This window comes from Zootoca vivipara, chromosome 16, assembly GCF_963506605.1.
Source record: "Zootoca vivipara chromosome 16, rZooViv1.1, whole genome shotgun sequence".
Taxonomy (NCBI): Eukaryota; Metazoa; Chordata; class Lepidosauria; order Squamata; family Lacertidae; genus Zootoca; species Zootoca vivipara.
The window spans coordinates 38,120,038-38,135,796 of record NC_083291.1 but is presented as its reverse complement, the minus strand read 5'-3'; the positions used below and the strand labels follow the sequence as shown (position 1 = coordinate 38,135,796).

General features: G+C 48.1%; 1 protein-coding gene and 1 long non-coding RNA gene across 2 annotated transcripts; both read right to left on the bottom strand.

The window, feature by feature from the left end:
- Nucleotides 1–5,300: 5,300 nt before the first annotated feature.
- Nucleotides 5,301–7,835, bottom strand: LOC118075391 (EKC/KEOPS complex subunit LAGE3-like). The gene is made up of 3 exons (XM_060269132.1): nt 7,826–7,835; nt 6,979–7,198; nt 5,301–5,672 (listed from the first exon to the last, which is right to left on the bottom strand). Exons 1-3 carry the CDS (start codon nt 7,833–7,835, stop codon nt 5,561–5,563), a joined length of 342 nt encoding a protein of 113 aa, XP_060125115.1. The 3' UTR covers nt 5,301–5,560.
- A 506-nt stretch (nt 7,836–8,341) lies between these two features.
- LOC132591234 (uncharacterized) lies at nt 8,342–11,320 on the bottom strand. The gene is made up of 5 exons (XR_009556846.1): nt 11,152–11,320; nt 9,385–10,777; nt 9,171–9,290; nt 8,726–8,930; nt 8,342–8,632 (listed from the first exon to the last, which is right to left on the bottom strand). It is a non-coding gene; the product is annotated as an uncharacterized LOC132591234 (long non-coding RNA).
- Between the last annotated feature and the right edge of the window lie 4,439 nt (nt 11,321–15,759).

The window sequence follows — 15,759 nt, the reverse complement described above, 5'->3', positions numbered from 1 at the left end:
TGCCGTTTACCTTCCCGCTATAGCAGTTCCTATTTATCTACTTGTATTTTGACGTGCTTTCGAACTGCTAGGTTGGCAGGAGCTGGGACCGAGCAACGGGAGCTCATCCCGTCACAGGGATTCGAACCGCCGACCTTCTGATCAGCAAGCCCTAGGCTCAGTGGCTTAACCCACAGCGCCAACCTGTGTCGCAAAATGATGCATGTCTAAACAGTGTGTCAGCCACATGAAAAGCTTGGAAAGGTTTTTTAAAAATGTAATAGAATATGTAATACGTAATTTTCTTTTTCCTATTTTCTGTTACTTTCAGGGTTTTTTGTTTTGTTTTCTTCTTGTGTTGAAATGTATCAGAATTTCTGGGTTCTATGGAGTCCAAATCCCCTGGGAAGGGGAAGCAGGATGCAGTAGGTTAAACCAAGAAAATGTTCCTGCAGGCTTCATGCTCACAGTCAGCACACTGCCGCACATGCAACACCTTCGAACGGTATTGCCTAAATGTTTTTTAATGGGGGAATAGTTTCTGAAGAAACCTATTCCATACAGGAGACCTGTTTGTACCTTTTGCTTTAGTTCAGCTGGAAGAACAACTCCATTTTTCAACCGCCAACACAGGTTAGAATCCCCATAGTAATAATCCCTTTCAGCAAACACTGAAAGGATTGACTCTGCAATAAAAGGAGTTACTTTGTATGTGCGCATGTGTGAATGTGAACATGCATGTGATTGTTAAAGGATTTTGCAGCCCCCTTAAGGCCACCCACCCCATCTAGGGAGAGAGAGCGCTTCTGGCTAGCAAGAATCCTGGGAGCCTCCCTCCCTCCTGTGTGCTTCCCCATTCAGTCCCTTCAGTTGTGCACATAATCCAGAGTAAAGCGGTAGACTGACATGGTGGAATACTTCTGGGCTCTTGCAGTAGCAGTCAGGGCTCTCAAATTTCAGCAGCACTCCTTGCAGCGTCAAAATTTGGCATGCCCCCCACTTCTCATGCTCCATTCTACAGCATTGTTGTGGTGCCCCCTGAAGTGTGGAACATAAGAAGCTCTTATGCTGGGTCAAACCATTACTTCATCTAGCGCAGAATTATCTACACTGATTGGCAGCAACTCTGCAGGGGACATTCCCAGCCCCACTTGGGAGACTGAAACTGGACTTTCTGCATGCAAAGCAGCTGTTCTACCACAGAGCCACAGCCCTTCCTCTGTGAAGTGGCACAGTCCAGAATTCTAGTGCCTCGGTCAAACACTGCACTCTGGGAGAGATGACTTCATAACTCAAGTTGTACGGTTGCAGGTTGCAGAAGCTGGGGTGCAATATGTACTGTACAGTACTGTGCTAATTTTCTACTTGCAGGGAGATATTTTTTTTAAAAAAAAGTAAGGAAGTGCTGGAAAATATTGTTTTCCCTCCTCAGCTACAGGTTGAAATGATACTGGCTCTCGGCATCCCCTGGGAGCTTCTCCAAGAGCCATTTTTATGGTGCATTCATGATTATTTGATCCTGCTTTGAAAAAACTTTTCACCTACAAAAGTCCCTGTTCCTTTTGCATTCAGTGTGTGTTCGCCAACTTCCTGCTGAAATCCTTGTAACTTTCCATACTGCAAAGGTTCCAAGGTTTTGTGTTGCACTCACTCCTGTGCCCCTCTGCATGGCAATCATGCAGTAATGTTGGGGAAGCGTCAAAGAACAGCTAATAAAGCAAAATGATATATGGATGCTCCAGTATAAATCTGCTACCAAAGCATTATTACTGAGTCACAATACACCCGCAAACCCTGCAGAGCAGCACCAGTCTGGAGGGGCCTGGGTGTGGTCTTCAAGGAGCCCTGAGCGGCATTTAACACTCCCCTCTCATTTAAAGCCAGTCAAGACCTAGGCCTCAGACAGCCATACTCACTCCACGAAGCCTGTCTGTGTCTGACACTAAATCTTTAGCACACACACACACACACCCTCTGCCTCTGGGTGGAGAGAAAGGAAGATTATAATGCGAATCGGATAGAAGTTCAGAGCAGCCTCATAAAGATTAATTACGATCAGGGGGCTTTTAGCACATTAATCGCGTACGGAAGTGGCATTCTATGCCAACTGCATCCTCCGACCGGGGAGAGCTTGGAAAGGGGGGGGGCACGGGAGAGATGCCTAGGCTTTCTGAGCCAGAAAGATGTCTGTGGCATCACTGGAGGCACAGCTAAGAATGCAGAGCTAGCTGGGATGCATGGGTTCAATTCATGGGGGTGGCCAGGGGGCAGGGAGGGGCAGCCCCCCAATCAATAAAAATGCATAGCTAACCAAGGTTCTGCCCCCTCAAACAAGAGGCCTCCCCCCCCAAAAAAAACCCCAAAATCCTGGCTATGCCCATGGTTCAATTCCCCTGCTTTGGGAGATCTGAAAATAATCAGCTAAAGCAGGGTCCCCACCAAACTAAGGCCCGGGGGCCGGATACGGCCCAATCACCTTCTAAATCCTGCCCCTGGACGGTCTGTGAATCAGCATGTTTTTACATGAGTAGAATGTGCCCTTTTATTTAAAATGCATCTCTGGGTTATTTGTGGGGCATAGGAATTCGTTCATATTTTTTCCCCAAAATAATATAGTCTGGCCCCCAACATGGTCTGAGGGACAGTGCACCGGCCCCCTGCTGAAAAGGTTTGCTGACCCCTGAGCTAAAGGTAGAAGGCGAGTGCCATCAACAGACAATAGAGCCCCCCCCCCCCTGAAACAAACCAGAGGCTCTGGACCGCAGGTTGGCAGTGCAGTTCCTCAGAACGAGGCCAGGTAGCTGAGATCACTCTCAGATCCCCGTTTTTTCCTTTTATTTCCCCCCCCCCTTGTGTGCTGAAGTGTGTGAGGTGTATCACTAAGAAGAATCAGGGGCCAAGTTGGGGAAGTGGGTGTTTGCATCTTCTCTGCCCCCCAACTCTCTTCCCATCTTTGCAGCCAGGACTCCGGGGTTCTTTACCAAGCCTCGGGGGTGGGGGGGTGGAAGGCAATCCAGTGGTCTAGAAGGAGGAGGGGGGTAGCAGTTTGATTCCCCACCACCACCAGAACCTGAAATCTACAATCAGAGATCTCGGCCTGAGGAAATGGGTTGCAGATGATGTCTGGGACTGGGACGCTGGGGAGCCCCTTCTCCTGCTTCCATAGACACGTGCTCCCTGACCATCTGCCCCGGCCTCCCCTCATCCCCGGGGGGGCAATAAAGAGCCACTCAGGGTGAGGTTTTGCAGAGCCCAGATGTGATTGATTCCTCCCCCTTTAAAATAAAAAATGGGGTGGGGGGGTGGGAGAAAAGCTAGCCATCGCAAAGAAGAGAGCGTTCATGGTTCCCCAGAGGCACGCAAGAGCTTCAACAGCTGCTTAGAACCGGGGGTGATGATGGGATGGAAAGGGAATCGCCTTCTGTACCGGTACAGAAATGCAGCTGTTTCTGGGGAAGGACCAGCAAGAAGAGAAGCTGTCAGCCACTCGCTAGAGCAGCAAAGGCTAGCGCCAGATGCGGGCGGGGTACAAGAGGCCAGTTGGCAAAGAAATGTGTATGTATAGGGAGGAATTCTCGCCGGAATGATCTCTCCGTCTCCTTTAAAAAGGGGCTTTGGAGAGCCGAGGCAAAGCGGCATAGGGCGGGGGAAGGGCGCCATCTGGTGGCAGACTTGCTGCACTCGCACAGAGTCGAGCGCGCCGCCCCGAGCTAATCTCGTGCTTCCCCGACAGGCGTCTTGCTCCCTTTTCATCTGTCGCTGAAGAACCATCGTGCAACCGCCTTCCCCGCCCTGGCACGCTCCTTTTATAGTAAGGGAGAAGTTGGATCTTCAAGCCCCAATTCGAATCCCTTTCTGGACCCCCGACCCCCGCACCCCACTTCCAGGAACCGCGGCTAGGGCTCCGCGCGACGCTGCCAGAGATAGGGATAATTAATGGAGGCGCAAAAGCGATTAATGGAGGGAAATGGTTTGGTTCCCCCCCCCCCCCAGCCGCACATCTAGCAGTGCCAGGATCCAGAGAAATAAACAAGGGGGAGGGGGGAAAGTGAGGGAGTTTCATTGGCTCACCAAAAATGAAGGAAAAAGAGAGGGGGTGCAAGAGCCTATAATTGGCACCCCTGAGAGACCCGGTGCGGGATGATTCACACGGCTGGAATCCTGATATCTCTGCAAACGAAACCTTTTTAGGAATGGGCAAAAGTGTGCTGTGCGCCGTGGCAGGACGCCAAAGGGAGGGGAGAGGAGGCGGATCCGGGGAGGGCGATCTCTCAGGCAACCCAGATCAGCCAATTTCCCTCCGCCCCTCAAGAAATGCCATCATTGCCCCATTCCGATGGATGGGGCTGATGTCATCTCAGACCATGCTCAGCATTTTGAAGGCAAATAAAAATGCTAGACGGCCTGAGAATGCGGCTTCCTTTTACTGCCTTTGATCTTAGCTTGCCTCCTACAAGGTGGGTCACTCTGGGCCATGTTGTCCGTTTATTTCCCTGTTTTTCTAAGCCCATCATTTGATCCCAGGGAGAAAGTGGAGGCTGGTCCACTGGGGCCAAGAGGATTCTGCCCCCCAAACTCAGCCAGTCCCCACCTGCCTGCCTGATTTATGGCCTCCTTATGACCAGTCCAGGGTCTAGCCTGCCAATCTAGGCACATGAGCAAGTTGGTAAAGAGACTCATGTGCATTCAATTACCTGGGTCCCAAGTCTTTTAAGGTTAATGTGTCAATTTTAACCCCTTGAATTGGGGTCAGGAACACAAGTCTGGTGCCGTATGACATTAGGGACCTGACAGTTGCATTCTTCACTAGTGATTTCTGAAAAGGTCTACAACTACAACAAAATGGGACTACAACTCCCATTATCCCTGACCCTTGGCCATGCTGGATGGGGCTGAAGGGAACTGGAGTCCAGCAACACCTTGAGCCAATGAGGTTTTCCATGGCTGATGTAGGAAAGAACAGAACGGAAGAAGAGAAGCATAGATCTGTCAACTTCATTTAACTCCAAAGTCACAATTTATAAACTCACAAGCTTCAGAGCACTGCCTTCTTGACAAATTTGATGAAAAAGAATTGATGGTTTTCCTGTTTCTATTTCTAGAAAACAGATGGCTTTCCCTTTTCTAAACAATGAACATCAGCATCTGTCTTTTTGTTAGAATTTTCTCTCTTATATCATCTCAGTTCAGGAGCCTCAAAAAGAAAAACCCCACCCCAAAACACTATGATTAAGATTTTGCTTGTGTTTGTGTAATTGATTAATCAATATGGTGAGCTGGCTCAAATATATTTAATCAGTTAACACATGCAGACTAGAAAGTAAAGTACACTGGATAATTTATTAGAGCACCAGATTCTATGTACTTTGTCTTCCACCAAGGCAGTCCCAGGCTTGCCTGCTTCTCAGCACCCAAAATCCATCAACGTCCAAGAGTATCCGAGAGGAAAAAGTTCCCTGCTGGTTCCAGAACACAAAGCAACATCTTGGCTCTAAGGATGGCATGTTCAGTGCCTCGTAGCCCTTGGGCAAGTCCAGAGTCCAGCCAAGACTATGGGGAAGCTTCCTGTTGCAACCAGCTATCAAGCCACAGGAGGCCCAAACAGGTCCATAGTTTCCACCACCAAGGAGAGATGCTCCAGGAAGGAGCTGATGGACACACGCAGAATCCGGGCTTCATCTGCTCTCCATCGACTGCAAAACAATAAAATATATATGAAATGTAAAACGTCACACTTGCACTACACTTAACAGTCCAATGAACATGCCACTCCTTCTGCCAATATTCTCTTTCTATTCTAGTCCTTGAGCTTGATGGAAATTAGCGAGGAGGATGCACAGAGGGGTTCTGAGAAGTGGTACCAGGCATATGGGGCACCAGGGAGGAAAAGGCAGAGTTGTTTCAGGGAACAGAAGACGTCTAGAGGTTGAGGAGCAAAGATCAGAGGCAGAGATGTATCGGGATACAAGAATGCTGTCATAAGGATGGGAGAGCATGGCCATAGAGGGCTCTGAAGGCAAGAGCAAGGAGTTTGTGATGCATCCAGGAGCAGGCAGGGAGGAGCATCATGTTACCAGAGTGTTGTGAGAGATGAATGATTTTGGCAGCTAAGTCACAAGGGAAAACAACAGAAGGTTGGGGTGCAGAAGTCTTCATTTCTGCAGGCAAGAGATGACGACAAGGGCATCCCACCAACTTTCATTCACTAGCAGTGGGCACACCCCACCCCTTGGGGAAGGGCCCCAGCTCAGTGGGAGAGCAGCCATGCAGATGGTCAATCCCTGGTAGGTCTGGGAGCTTTGCCTGTCTGTCCCCCTGAAAAACTGCAGGTGGGCCTGTGCTAAATGGATGATAGGCAGATTCCTACGTCCCCAGGAAGTTGTCCTGTGTGCAGAAGCACACTGATCCAAATGCAGGTCTTGCTCAGCACACCACTTTATTTTACTTGCAACCCACTCTTCCTACAAGTTATGCTCAAAACAACCCTGCAGGCCAAGAAACAGACTCATTCAAAACGGTTCAGCTCCAAGGGCCTTCTGGCGGTTCCCTCATGTGAGAAAAGAGGTTACAGGTTACAGAGAACCAGGAAGAGGGCCTCCTCGGTGGTGGCATCCACCCTGTGGAACGTCCTCCCATCAGATGTCAAGGAGATAAATAACTATCCAACTTTTAGAAGACATCTAAAAGCAGCCCTGTATCAGGAAGTTTTAAATGTTTTATGTTTTTATATCTATTGAAAGCTGCCCAGAGTGGCTGGGGCAACCTGGTCAGATGGGCGGGGTACAAATACCGGTAATAATGTTGTGGTTGTTGTTGTTGTTTAAACCCTGGTTCAAGTCCAAGAAGCCATCCATTACAGCGCCACCTTGTCTCTCATCCTCCTGCAGCTTATGCAGGAGACCTTCCAGCAGGCTGCACCCAGGACTCAGAGCCCACCATCTGCCCCGACTGGCACCACCCCTTGCCTCTTGTAGAAGGGGGCGCCTGGCCAATACTCACACATGCAAGATGTCCTCCGTCACCTCCAGTTCCTTGCTGATCCCTTCTTTGCGGGGCTCAGGGTCAGGGGCCAGGGAGCCCAGCGCAATCTGGGCCAATGATGATGATGGGAAAGGGATCCTCAGCTCACTGATGTTGGGGGGGGGTAGCGTTAAGGAGCATAAAATGTACAAGAAAATCCCCCCACACTCACACACATACACAGGCGCACACTGCCTACCTTCCCAACAAGAGACACTTTCTCTATTCAAGGTCACCTTTGTATTCTGTGTTTAATATTTCAGGGATAGCTTCATCTAGTCCCTGGTTTTCAGCTGAGGTGCTCTGACACGGAGTAGAATCCCTGCTTATCCATGACTGTGGATGGGAGAAAACTCAAGACCAATGTTCAAATTGCAGGGCGGAGGGCAGAGGGGGCCACATACAAAGCATGAACTCTGAAACAGGGCTATAGCCCCACCCCAACGTGCGCTTACTAGGCTGGGAGTAGCGGTAAGTCTTTGAAAGCACTCGGACTTCCTTCAAAGTAAACTTACTTAGGATCAAACTGCGTTCCTCATGATCAGGAGAAAACAAAAGGGCCTGATTGAGCAGACAATATTGCATCCCTAAATAACCCCAACTGCAGAAATTGAACACGTCTTTGCTTAGAGTGGCCATTGACACTTGTCCAAAGGAATAGACACTAATTTGCATACGCTGTGTGTGGATGCGTATTAAAAAATATTAGTAGTTTCTCTCCTACTAAGTCATAGTCACTAGACCCATTGATTTCAGTGATTCCGTGTATGACTCTGGAATGCCCGGCCATTCAAATAGAGGACCCCTTCATACAGAGAACTGTCACCTGTCCACATCTTAAGCCTCTGATAGCCCTGAAAATTGGCAACAGTCTTATGTAAAATAGGACACCTGAGCATCTTATATTTGCTGTTCTTCTTCTGCTAATGAGTGAACGTCATGCCATTTCCTCTTTCATCCCGGCCATTTCCACATTCTGAATAATCTAAATAGGATCCATTTGTTTGTATATTTAGGTTACTTCCTAAACAAACAATGCAAAATTAAGAGACAGTCATGAAGTAAGTTTTTTGGCAAGGAGTGCTAGGATGGGAAGCATCCATGAAATCCACCTTGTCTTAGACACACACCAGTGATGCATCAAAGGAGCACCTTGCTTCATTTAGCTCTTAAGGGGGAGAGAGAGAGAAAGAGAGAGAGAAAGAGAGAGAGAAAGAGGGGAGGAGGGAGGAGGGGGGAGGGAGGTTGCATTGGAAGTAAGCAGGGACACCGCAGGGGCTTGAACCCCGTCCTGGAAACCAGGAGCGCCGACCACCAGCGTCTTTTGCTTTTTTTTGGCCAATGCAACAAGGTGAAAAGCAAAACCTGAGAGAACACTCTGAATACAGAATGTTCTCTCAGGAAAAAAGAAAACCCTTAAGAGTTATGAAGTTGCAGACAAAACACAATCGAGGTTTTATCCCTTGCCAAGCAAGGGATATTCACCTAGATTGGGTTAAGTCACAGAGTGCCATGTTGACTGCCATTAATTTGCAGAGACTGGTTCCAGTCTTCAAACTCTGCCTTTATGCTCACCTTTTTGTTTGTCCCTCTGAAGTGTGAATTCATGGGCCTGGAAGTTCCTTCTGCTGGTCTGTGAAATGCAATCTGGACTCATTAGTTTGTCCCCGGCCCTTTCCCACCAATTCCAGAGAAATGTTTTTTGAACACAGCTGTTCTTACTGACCTGACTTCTGCAGGAAGAGCTGGCTCCACCTGAGTGTGGTGGGCTCTTGGACAGAACTGTGAAGAGATCAAGCGGGGGAAATGGAGAAGCCAGCACAAAAGGATTGTACTGAAAAAGATCACTGAATTGTGAGGTGTGAAGTTCACTTGCCGTTAAGTTTCCTGAAGGCTTGCAAAATTCTATTTCTTGTGTCGCTGAGATGCACCTGGAAGAGACTAGGGTCTTCAGCAGCCCTCCCCTCCAGACACAGGAGCAAAAACAGCCGGTTACCTGAAGCAGCGCAGTCAAGACGCAGGTGCCTCTCAGTCCTACACTGAAGATGTTCACTTGATGTATCTGACACTGTCAATGGAGCATATCTGCTTCTGGCACAGGTAGCTCTGTGACGTCTGTAAAAAAAAGAGCTGGAACAAAACAAGGATGGCTGTCCCACCAAAAGATGTACCTTATTGTGTGGTGATGGCACAGGAAGGGGCCTCCCCTGCAGTGGTGTCCCGACAAGAGACGTCCCTCTAGGTAGAAGCACGGAGAACGACTGCATTAGGCTTTTGAGTTCGCAGCTCATCTGAAAAAGTGATTGAATAACCAACATTGCTCAATACAAGCTCTTTGGAATATTTAGTTTGCATATTTGATGTATGATTCCATTTAGAGCCTACCTTTTCTCCAACAGGCTCAGTTTGCTTGAATGGTCCCCCTCACGGCGACCTGAAAGAATCTTTGTACAAAGAGTTGCAGGCAGAACACAACAGAAGTTTTCCCCTCAGCCAAGCACAAGATACTCACCTAGCTGACCTTCAGCCAGAAGACACACAACTGTATTCCTGCTCTAATTATTATGATAGAGCATTTAGAGATTACTTGTTAGTTATTACTGCATATCGCCACCTCTGATAATTCAAAAGGTTTTTTAATAGAAGCTACGATTGCAGTTGAAGGTAACCAAGTGAAAGGTTACAGGCAAAGGAAGCAGTTTGCTACACCAGGTTTTTAAATATATTACCTTAGGAACAGAAGTACTGGCAAGGATCCAAATTTTAGTATTTGTTGGAAACCCAGCAACTATCAACCCTATCATGCAAGTTTTCACCAAAAAGCCAGTAATACAATTTGGGTCAAATTCAATTTCTAATAAAGTCTCAGCATTTATGGATAATGTTCCCTGCAGTAAATAGTCATACCTGTACCCCAGGCAAAGAAAATTGGGAGCTACATGCCTCCTTTATCTACAGGATTTAAGGGTACAGACCTCTATTCCAAAACGTTTCACAATTGTGGGTTGTTATGATTTTGTGTGGCCCCTCTCTGGTCATTAGTGGAACAATCCGCCACCCCCTTATGTATGAGTAAAAATGGCCAGAGAGTCGGGATTCATAAGATTTCAAATATTTTCTCAGTCATTTCAGCCTTACCATTAACAGACAAAATTTCTGCCCTTTATGTACAGGAAAAAATGGTCAAGGCTCATCCTTCCTAATTCTGAATATGTTTGTGCTTAAATGTGTGCTGGACTTTTTTGCTGGCAAAATGGTGAAAACCTCTATTCACTCCAATGCCTCTACCAGGCCGCCTCTACCATTGCCATCAGTAGATTGACCCTCAAAATGCCCTATTTGCTTTTTCACACTGAAATCAGCAAGGCAACTGTGACAGACAAAGGAAGCCGTTTTGATGCATCAGCTTTTAAAATGGGTATTCTAAATGGGTATTCTACCTTAGGAACAATGGCTGTATAGCATTTTTGTCAACAAGGCAACCTGAGCTAACATGAAATTAGAACGATGTTGTCTTCTCCCCCTCTGCTTTGCTCTTTATCACATGCACAGCTTTCTTTCCCCCTGGATCCCCCTACCCTTCTCACTTCTAAGTCTTACCTGTGTTAAAATCTTACCAATCTTGGTTTGTCCAACTTCTAGAGCGAGGTTCTGGAGCAGGTGGTCGCAGACCAGATCCAGGTGCTCTGGGAAGAAGCTGATTTTCTGGATCCATTTCAATCAGGCTTTAGGCCTCTTTTGGCACAGAAACTGCCTTGGTCGCCCTGTACGATGACCTCTGTCGAGAGACAAGGCGCTCAGTGACCCGGAGTGCCTTCCATCACCTTCAGCTGGTGGCCCAGCTACGCCCCTCTCTGGACAGGGATAGCCTGACTCCTGTTGTCTATGCTCTGGTAACCCGTTATTGTTATTGTTGTTATTTTTGTTTTGATTTTGTGTATTTGATATTTTATGTGAACCGCCCTTAGACCTTCGGCTATAAGGCGGTATAGAAAATAAATAAACAATTAAATAAATAAACAAACTTTGGCAATGGAAACGCCAGCCTTCTTTTTATGAAATGGCTTCTCCAGTTGCCTTTTTAAAAGAAAAGCCTTCTATTTTCTGCAATGATTCTTCACTCTGTTTGAAGCAGGCTTCATATCCACCTACCCTTTCCTCTGCTCCTTTGTACATCCAAAGACTTCTTGGTCGAAAGGTATATAAACTTGATTTTGCCCCTCACGTTCTTTCATTTGTCTTAGTTTTCCCTTGGCTTTTCTAGTCATCAGGTGTATCTGCTTTTCTTGATTCTCTTTAAAATCTTCATCTTGGTATTTTTACGAGTTTTCAGTTTAAATTTTGCTTGGCTAAGCTTTGTTTTGGGGACTTTCAATTTCCTTTTAATTTAAAATGCATTGCCTCTCCTAACACTGAATTAAGATATCTATCTCTTTATCTTCTATCTATCTACAAGCAACATTTAAACTTGCCAACTACCGGTAGGGAGATCAGAAGTGAACATTTGTTGTATCTCTTTTTAAAGTTGTAAATAACAACTTCCGCTCTGACCAGTGAGAGGGCTAAAACCAGTATTATAGCCAGGGACAGTCTCACTCACTAGACTCTGGCTCGCTCCTTCCACCACCTGTTCTGTTGGTCATAATGACACATAAAAAAGTCCCTTGGCGCATTAATACAGTGGATACAAATGTGTTTGTTTTCAACACAGGATCATTGCGCATGGGTGAGAAATTAGTACCGGCCCCACTCCCTAATAACAGGGTTCCTGGGGTGCCAACTTGAATAAAATATTGGGGGGGGGCAGACGGTAAGCCCTGCCCTACATAGTCACATGACACGGCACACACAATTAAATGGCAATGCCCATCAACTTTGGGGGGGCGGGTTTCCCGGCCCCCTCAAATTTTTTTTGTGGGGGGGCTTAAGAGGAGTTAGCTCCTAAGCTGGGGTATGTGTCATTCCTGGATCAATGTCTTCGTTTGCTTGGCTATGTGTAGCACCTGCTGTGCCTTTTAATGACATTTTGCCCATGAATCGCACTGATCTGAGCATTAAAGATTTTAGTAGACACTGCAGCCTGAGTTTGAGTGGGAGCCAGGAAACTCTCCTTCACAGAGTGTTTTTTGGAGGTTCTCCTTGTGGGAGGGGCCCCAAAATGGATAGCCTATCGCTTTAAGAAAATGGTTTAAGAACTTCAGCTCTGGCCAGTGAGAGGGCTAAGACCAGTATTATACCAGGGACAGTCAGCAGCGGAGGAAGCTGCTTGGGCTCCTGGGGCACGAGCTGCCCATAGGGGCAGGGTGAGGGCGGGGTGAGCCATCCATAGGGGCAGGGTGCATTGTGGGGCCTCCAGAGTCTGCCTGGCTCCTCCCTCTCAGTCCCCTACATCTGGGGGGGGAGGCAGCGGGCAGATCGTTTGGACAGATCGGAGCCTGCACACTCTCAAGCCACCGTGTCTCTCCGAGGAAAGAAGCATGGCTCAGGCACACTGCAGGCCCTGTGTTGTGGTGAGTGCCGCTTGGCATTTTGTCAGCCCTCTCAGAGGTGACACCTGGGGCGGCTCTGCACTTACCACACACCCCTTCCTCCGCCACTGGTGGCCGGTGGTGGGGTGGGGGTGCGGGGGAGAATTGCCCCCCTAATCTAGCTATATATAAATATAAACTGGGCATGTGGGTTATTATCCACTTTTATCCGAAACCGCTTCACCAATTGCAGTGCATTCAAATTTGAACACAACGTCCAAAGCGAATGGGCGAAGGCTCTTATGAGGTTTTCAAACATGGGCGTAGGCGGGGGGCAGGAGGGGGCAGCTGCCCCCCCTAGAAGCAAAAAAATTAATGTATTTTACAGACCATAACCAGCACTTTTCCCCTCCAAAAACTGAAGTGGAAAGGGCTTTGCTTTAGCAAGAGCAGCTAAGTCTCCGCTTGCTGGGGGGGGGGAACACAGCAGTAACAAAAACACATCAAATAAATAAAGCAAAGTGGCTACCAGTAGTTAAGCAGTTAAGACAATGGAGCATATATCCCCAGGCAAGATTCGATAGCTGACCATTTCACCCTATTGTTCTTAAGTGGGAGTTGTTAATGAGCATTCAGGAACATTAAGAGTTCTATTGGCGATTTAATGAGGGTGCAGACTCAGAGGATTCAATTTGACTAAGGTGGCTCTGCAAGGCTAAAAAGAAGTGAATAAGAAAGGGGGGAGGCTGTAGCTTTGACAGACACAGTGATGTTTATAAAAAGCATTGGTGTTCCAGTCTGCCCCTCCTCCTGCATCTGTATACTGTAAATCAGGGGTGGCCACCTCCCAAGAGACTCTAATCTACTCAGAGTTTAAAACTGGGGGTGATCTACCCCCTTTTGGGGGGTTCAGGTCAAAGCTGTTGAGTTTTTTTAAAGGAAGGGAAGCCCTGTTTTTTGGGGTTTAGGTCAAACTTGTTGAGCTTCTTTTAGGAGGGAGGGAGGCCCATTTTTGTTTAGGGCTTCAGGTCATAGTTCAACTTTTTTGAGGGAGGAGGAAAATTTTGGGTGAGCTTTTTTTAGGGGTGCCAGTGACCTACCAGTGATCTACCACAGACATCCAGTGATCTACTGGTAGATCACTACCTGTTGGACGTGCCTGCTGTAAATCAAGCAGAGAGAAAGCTGCTTACAAGGCTCCTGTACATGCAGAGTTCCAGCATCACAGCGTCACCCAGAGGCACCCACAAATATGAGTTATCCCTCTCTCTATTTCTTCCTTCCTTCCCTCCCTCTTCCATCCTTAATAAAATACGGGGGGGGGGGCAGATAAGCCCCACATAGAAAGCCCATCAACATGGGGGGATGACTCTTTCAAATACGGTATTTACCAGTAATTGGGGGGGGGGAGGCACCTAGGCCTCTAGGAGTTGGCTGCTATGCCTAGGAGTAGGACAATTCAAGAAAGCAGAACGATGCATATGGTATGGTAATATATCAATAGAATCGTAGAATTGTAGTCGGAAGGGACCACAAGGGTCATCTAGTCCAACCCGCTGCAATGCAGAATTTTTTTCCTAAGGTGGGGCTTGAACCATGGTTGAAATATTATGCTGATATGCAGCAACGCCTGGGAGCCGTCGTGGCTGCGGCCGTGTCTTGCCTCGCCCTCGCCCGCCCTGCCACCCCCTCTCGCCTGCCCGACCCTCCCGTCCTCTCCAGCCAAGCAGGGTAGCCGCCAACGCTACCAGCCCCAGAAGCAAAAGGTGGCCGCTGCTGCCGCCGCCACAATGTCATCAGGCCCGCTGGCCCTTTAGCCCCGCCCACTTCATGGCCCCGCCCCTTCCGTGCCTTGGCCCCGCCCCTGAACGACCATGGCTTGCCCCCCCCCTAGTTTTGATCCTGGCTACGCCCCTGTTTTCAAAGACATATGCCACACCTCCGCCAGGTGAAACCCCCCAAAAGCCCTGTTCCAGAACGCACCACTTAGCCGAAAGTGCATGCTGGGAAAAGAACCAGGTTGCAAACCAGCGCCCTCTAGCGGCAGCTACACTGGTACTACACCTATAGAAGGTAAAGGTAAAGGGACCCCTGACCATTAGGTCCAGTCGTGAACAACTCTGGGGTTGCGTGCTCATCTCGCATTATTGGCCGAGGGAGCCGGTGTACAGCTTCCAGGTCATGTGGCCAGCATGACTAAGCCGCTTCTGGCGAACCAGAGCAGCGCACGGAAACACCGTTTACCTTCCCACTATAGCGGTTCCTATTTATCTACTTGCATTTTGATGTGCTTTCGAACTGCTAGGTTGGCACCTTCCCTCTAAACAGCACCTCAGCTGCCGTTTACATACTAGGCCAAAGCCTTTACAGACTAGGCCGAATGGAGGTACTGACTCACCTGGGTGGGTGGGGGAGACGGGACGGGATATGTCAGGACACAGTGGGACCAGTCACAGGGATGACCCCGGGGTGGGGGGGAGGGGGCGGGATACGTCATGGATCGAGACAGGGTGGTGGCCGTCACAGGGATTAGCCACGGTGGGCCAGCTAGTCAAGTAAATAAAAATATACTTAACTAACTGACCCACTGTGTCGCAGCTAACTCAGTTCTGCCCCCCGCCCATCCCAGTTGCCATGTGTCCTCTTTTTTCAGGTCACATCCTCTTTTTCAGGGGACCGTTTTTAAAATTTGCCAAAATGTCATAGAATCATAGAGTTGGAAGAGACCACAAGGGCCGTCCAGTCCAACCCCCTGCCAAGCAGGAAACACCATCAAAGCATTCTTGACATATGGCTGTCAAGCCTCTGCTTAAAGACCTCCAAAGAAGGAGACTCCACCACATTCCTTGGCAGCAAATTCCACTGTCGAACAGCTCCTACTTTCAGGAAGTTATTCCTAATGTTTAGGTGGAAGCTTCTTTCTTGTAGTTTGAATCCATTGCTCCGTGTCCGCTTCTCTGGAGCAGCAGAAAACAACCTTTCTCCCTCCTCTATATGACATCCTTTGATATATTTGAACATGGTTATCATATCCCCCCTTAACCTTCTCTTCTCCAGGCTAAACATACCCAGCTCCCTAAGCCGTTCCTTATAAGGCATTGTTTCCAAGCCTTTGACCATTTTGGTTGCCCTCTTCTGGACACGTTCCAGCTTGTCAGTATCCTTCTTGAACTGTGGTGCCCAGAACTGGACACAGTACTCCAAGTGAGGTCTGACCAGAGCAGAATACAGTGGTACTATTACTTCCCTTGATCTAGACGCTATACTCCTATTGATGCAGCCCAGAATTGCA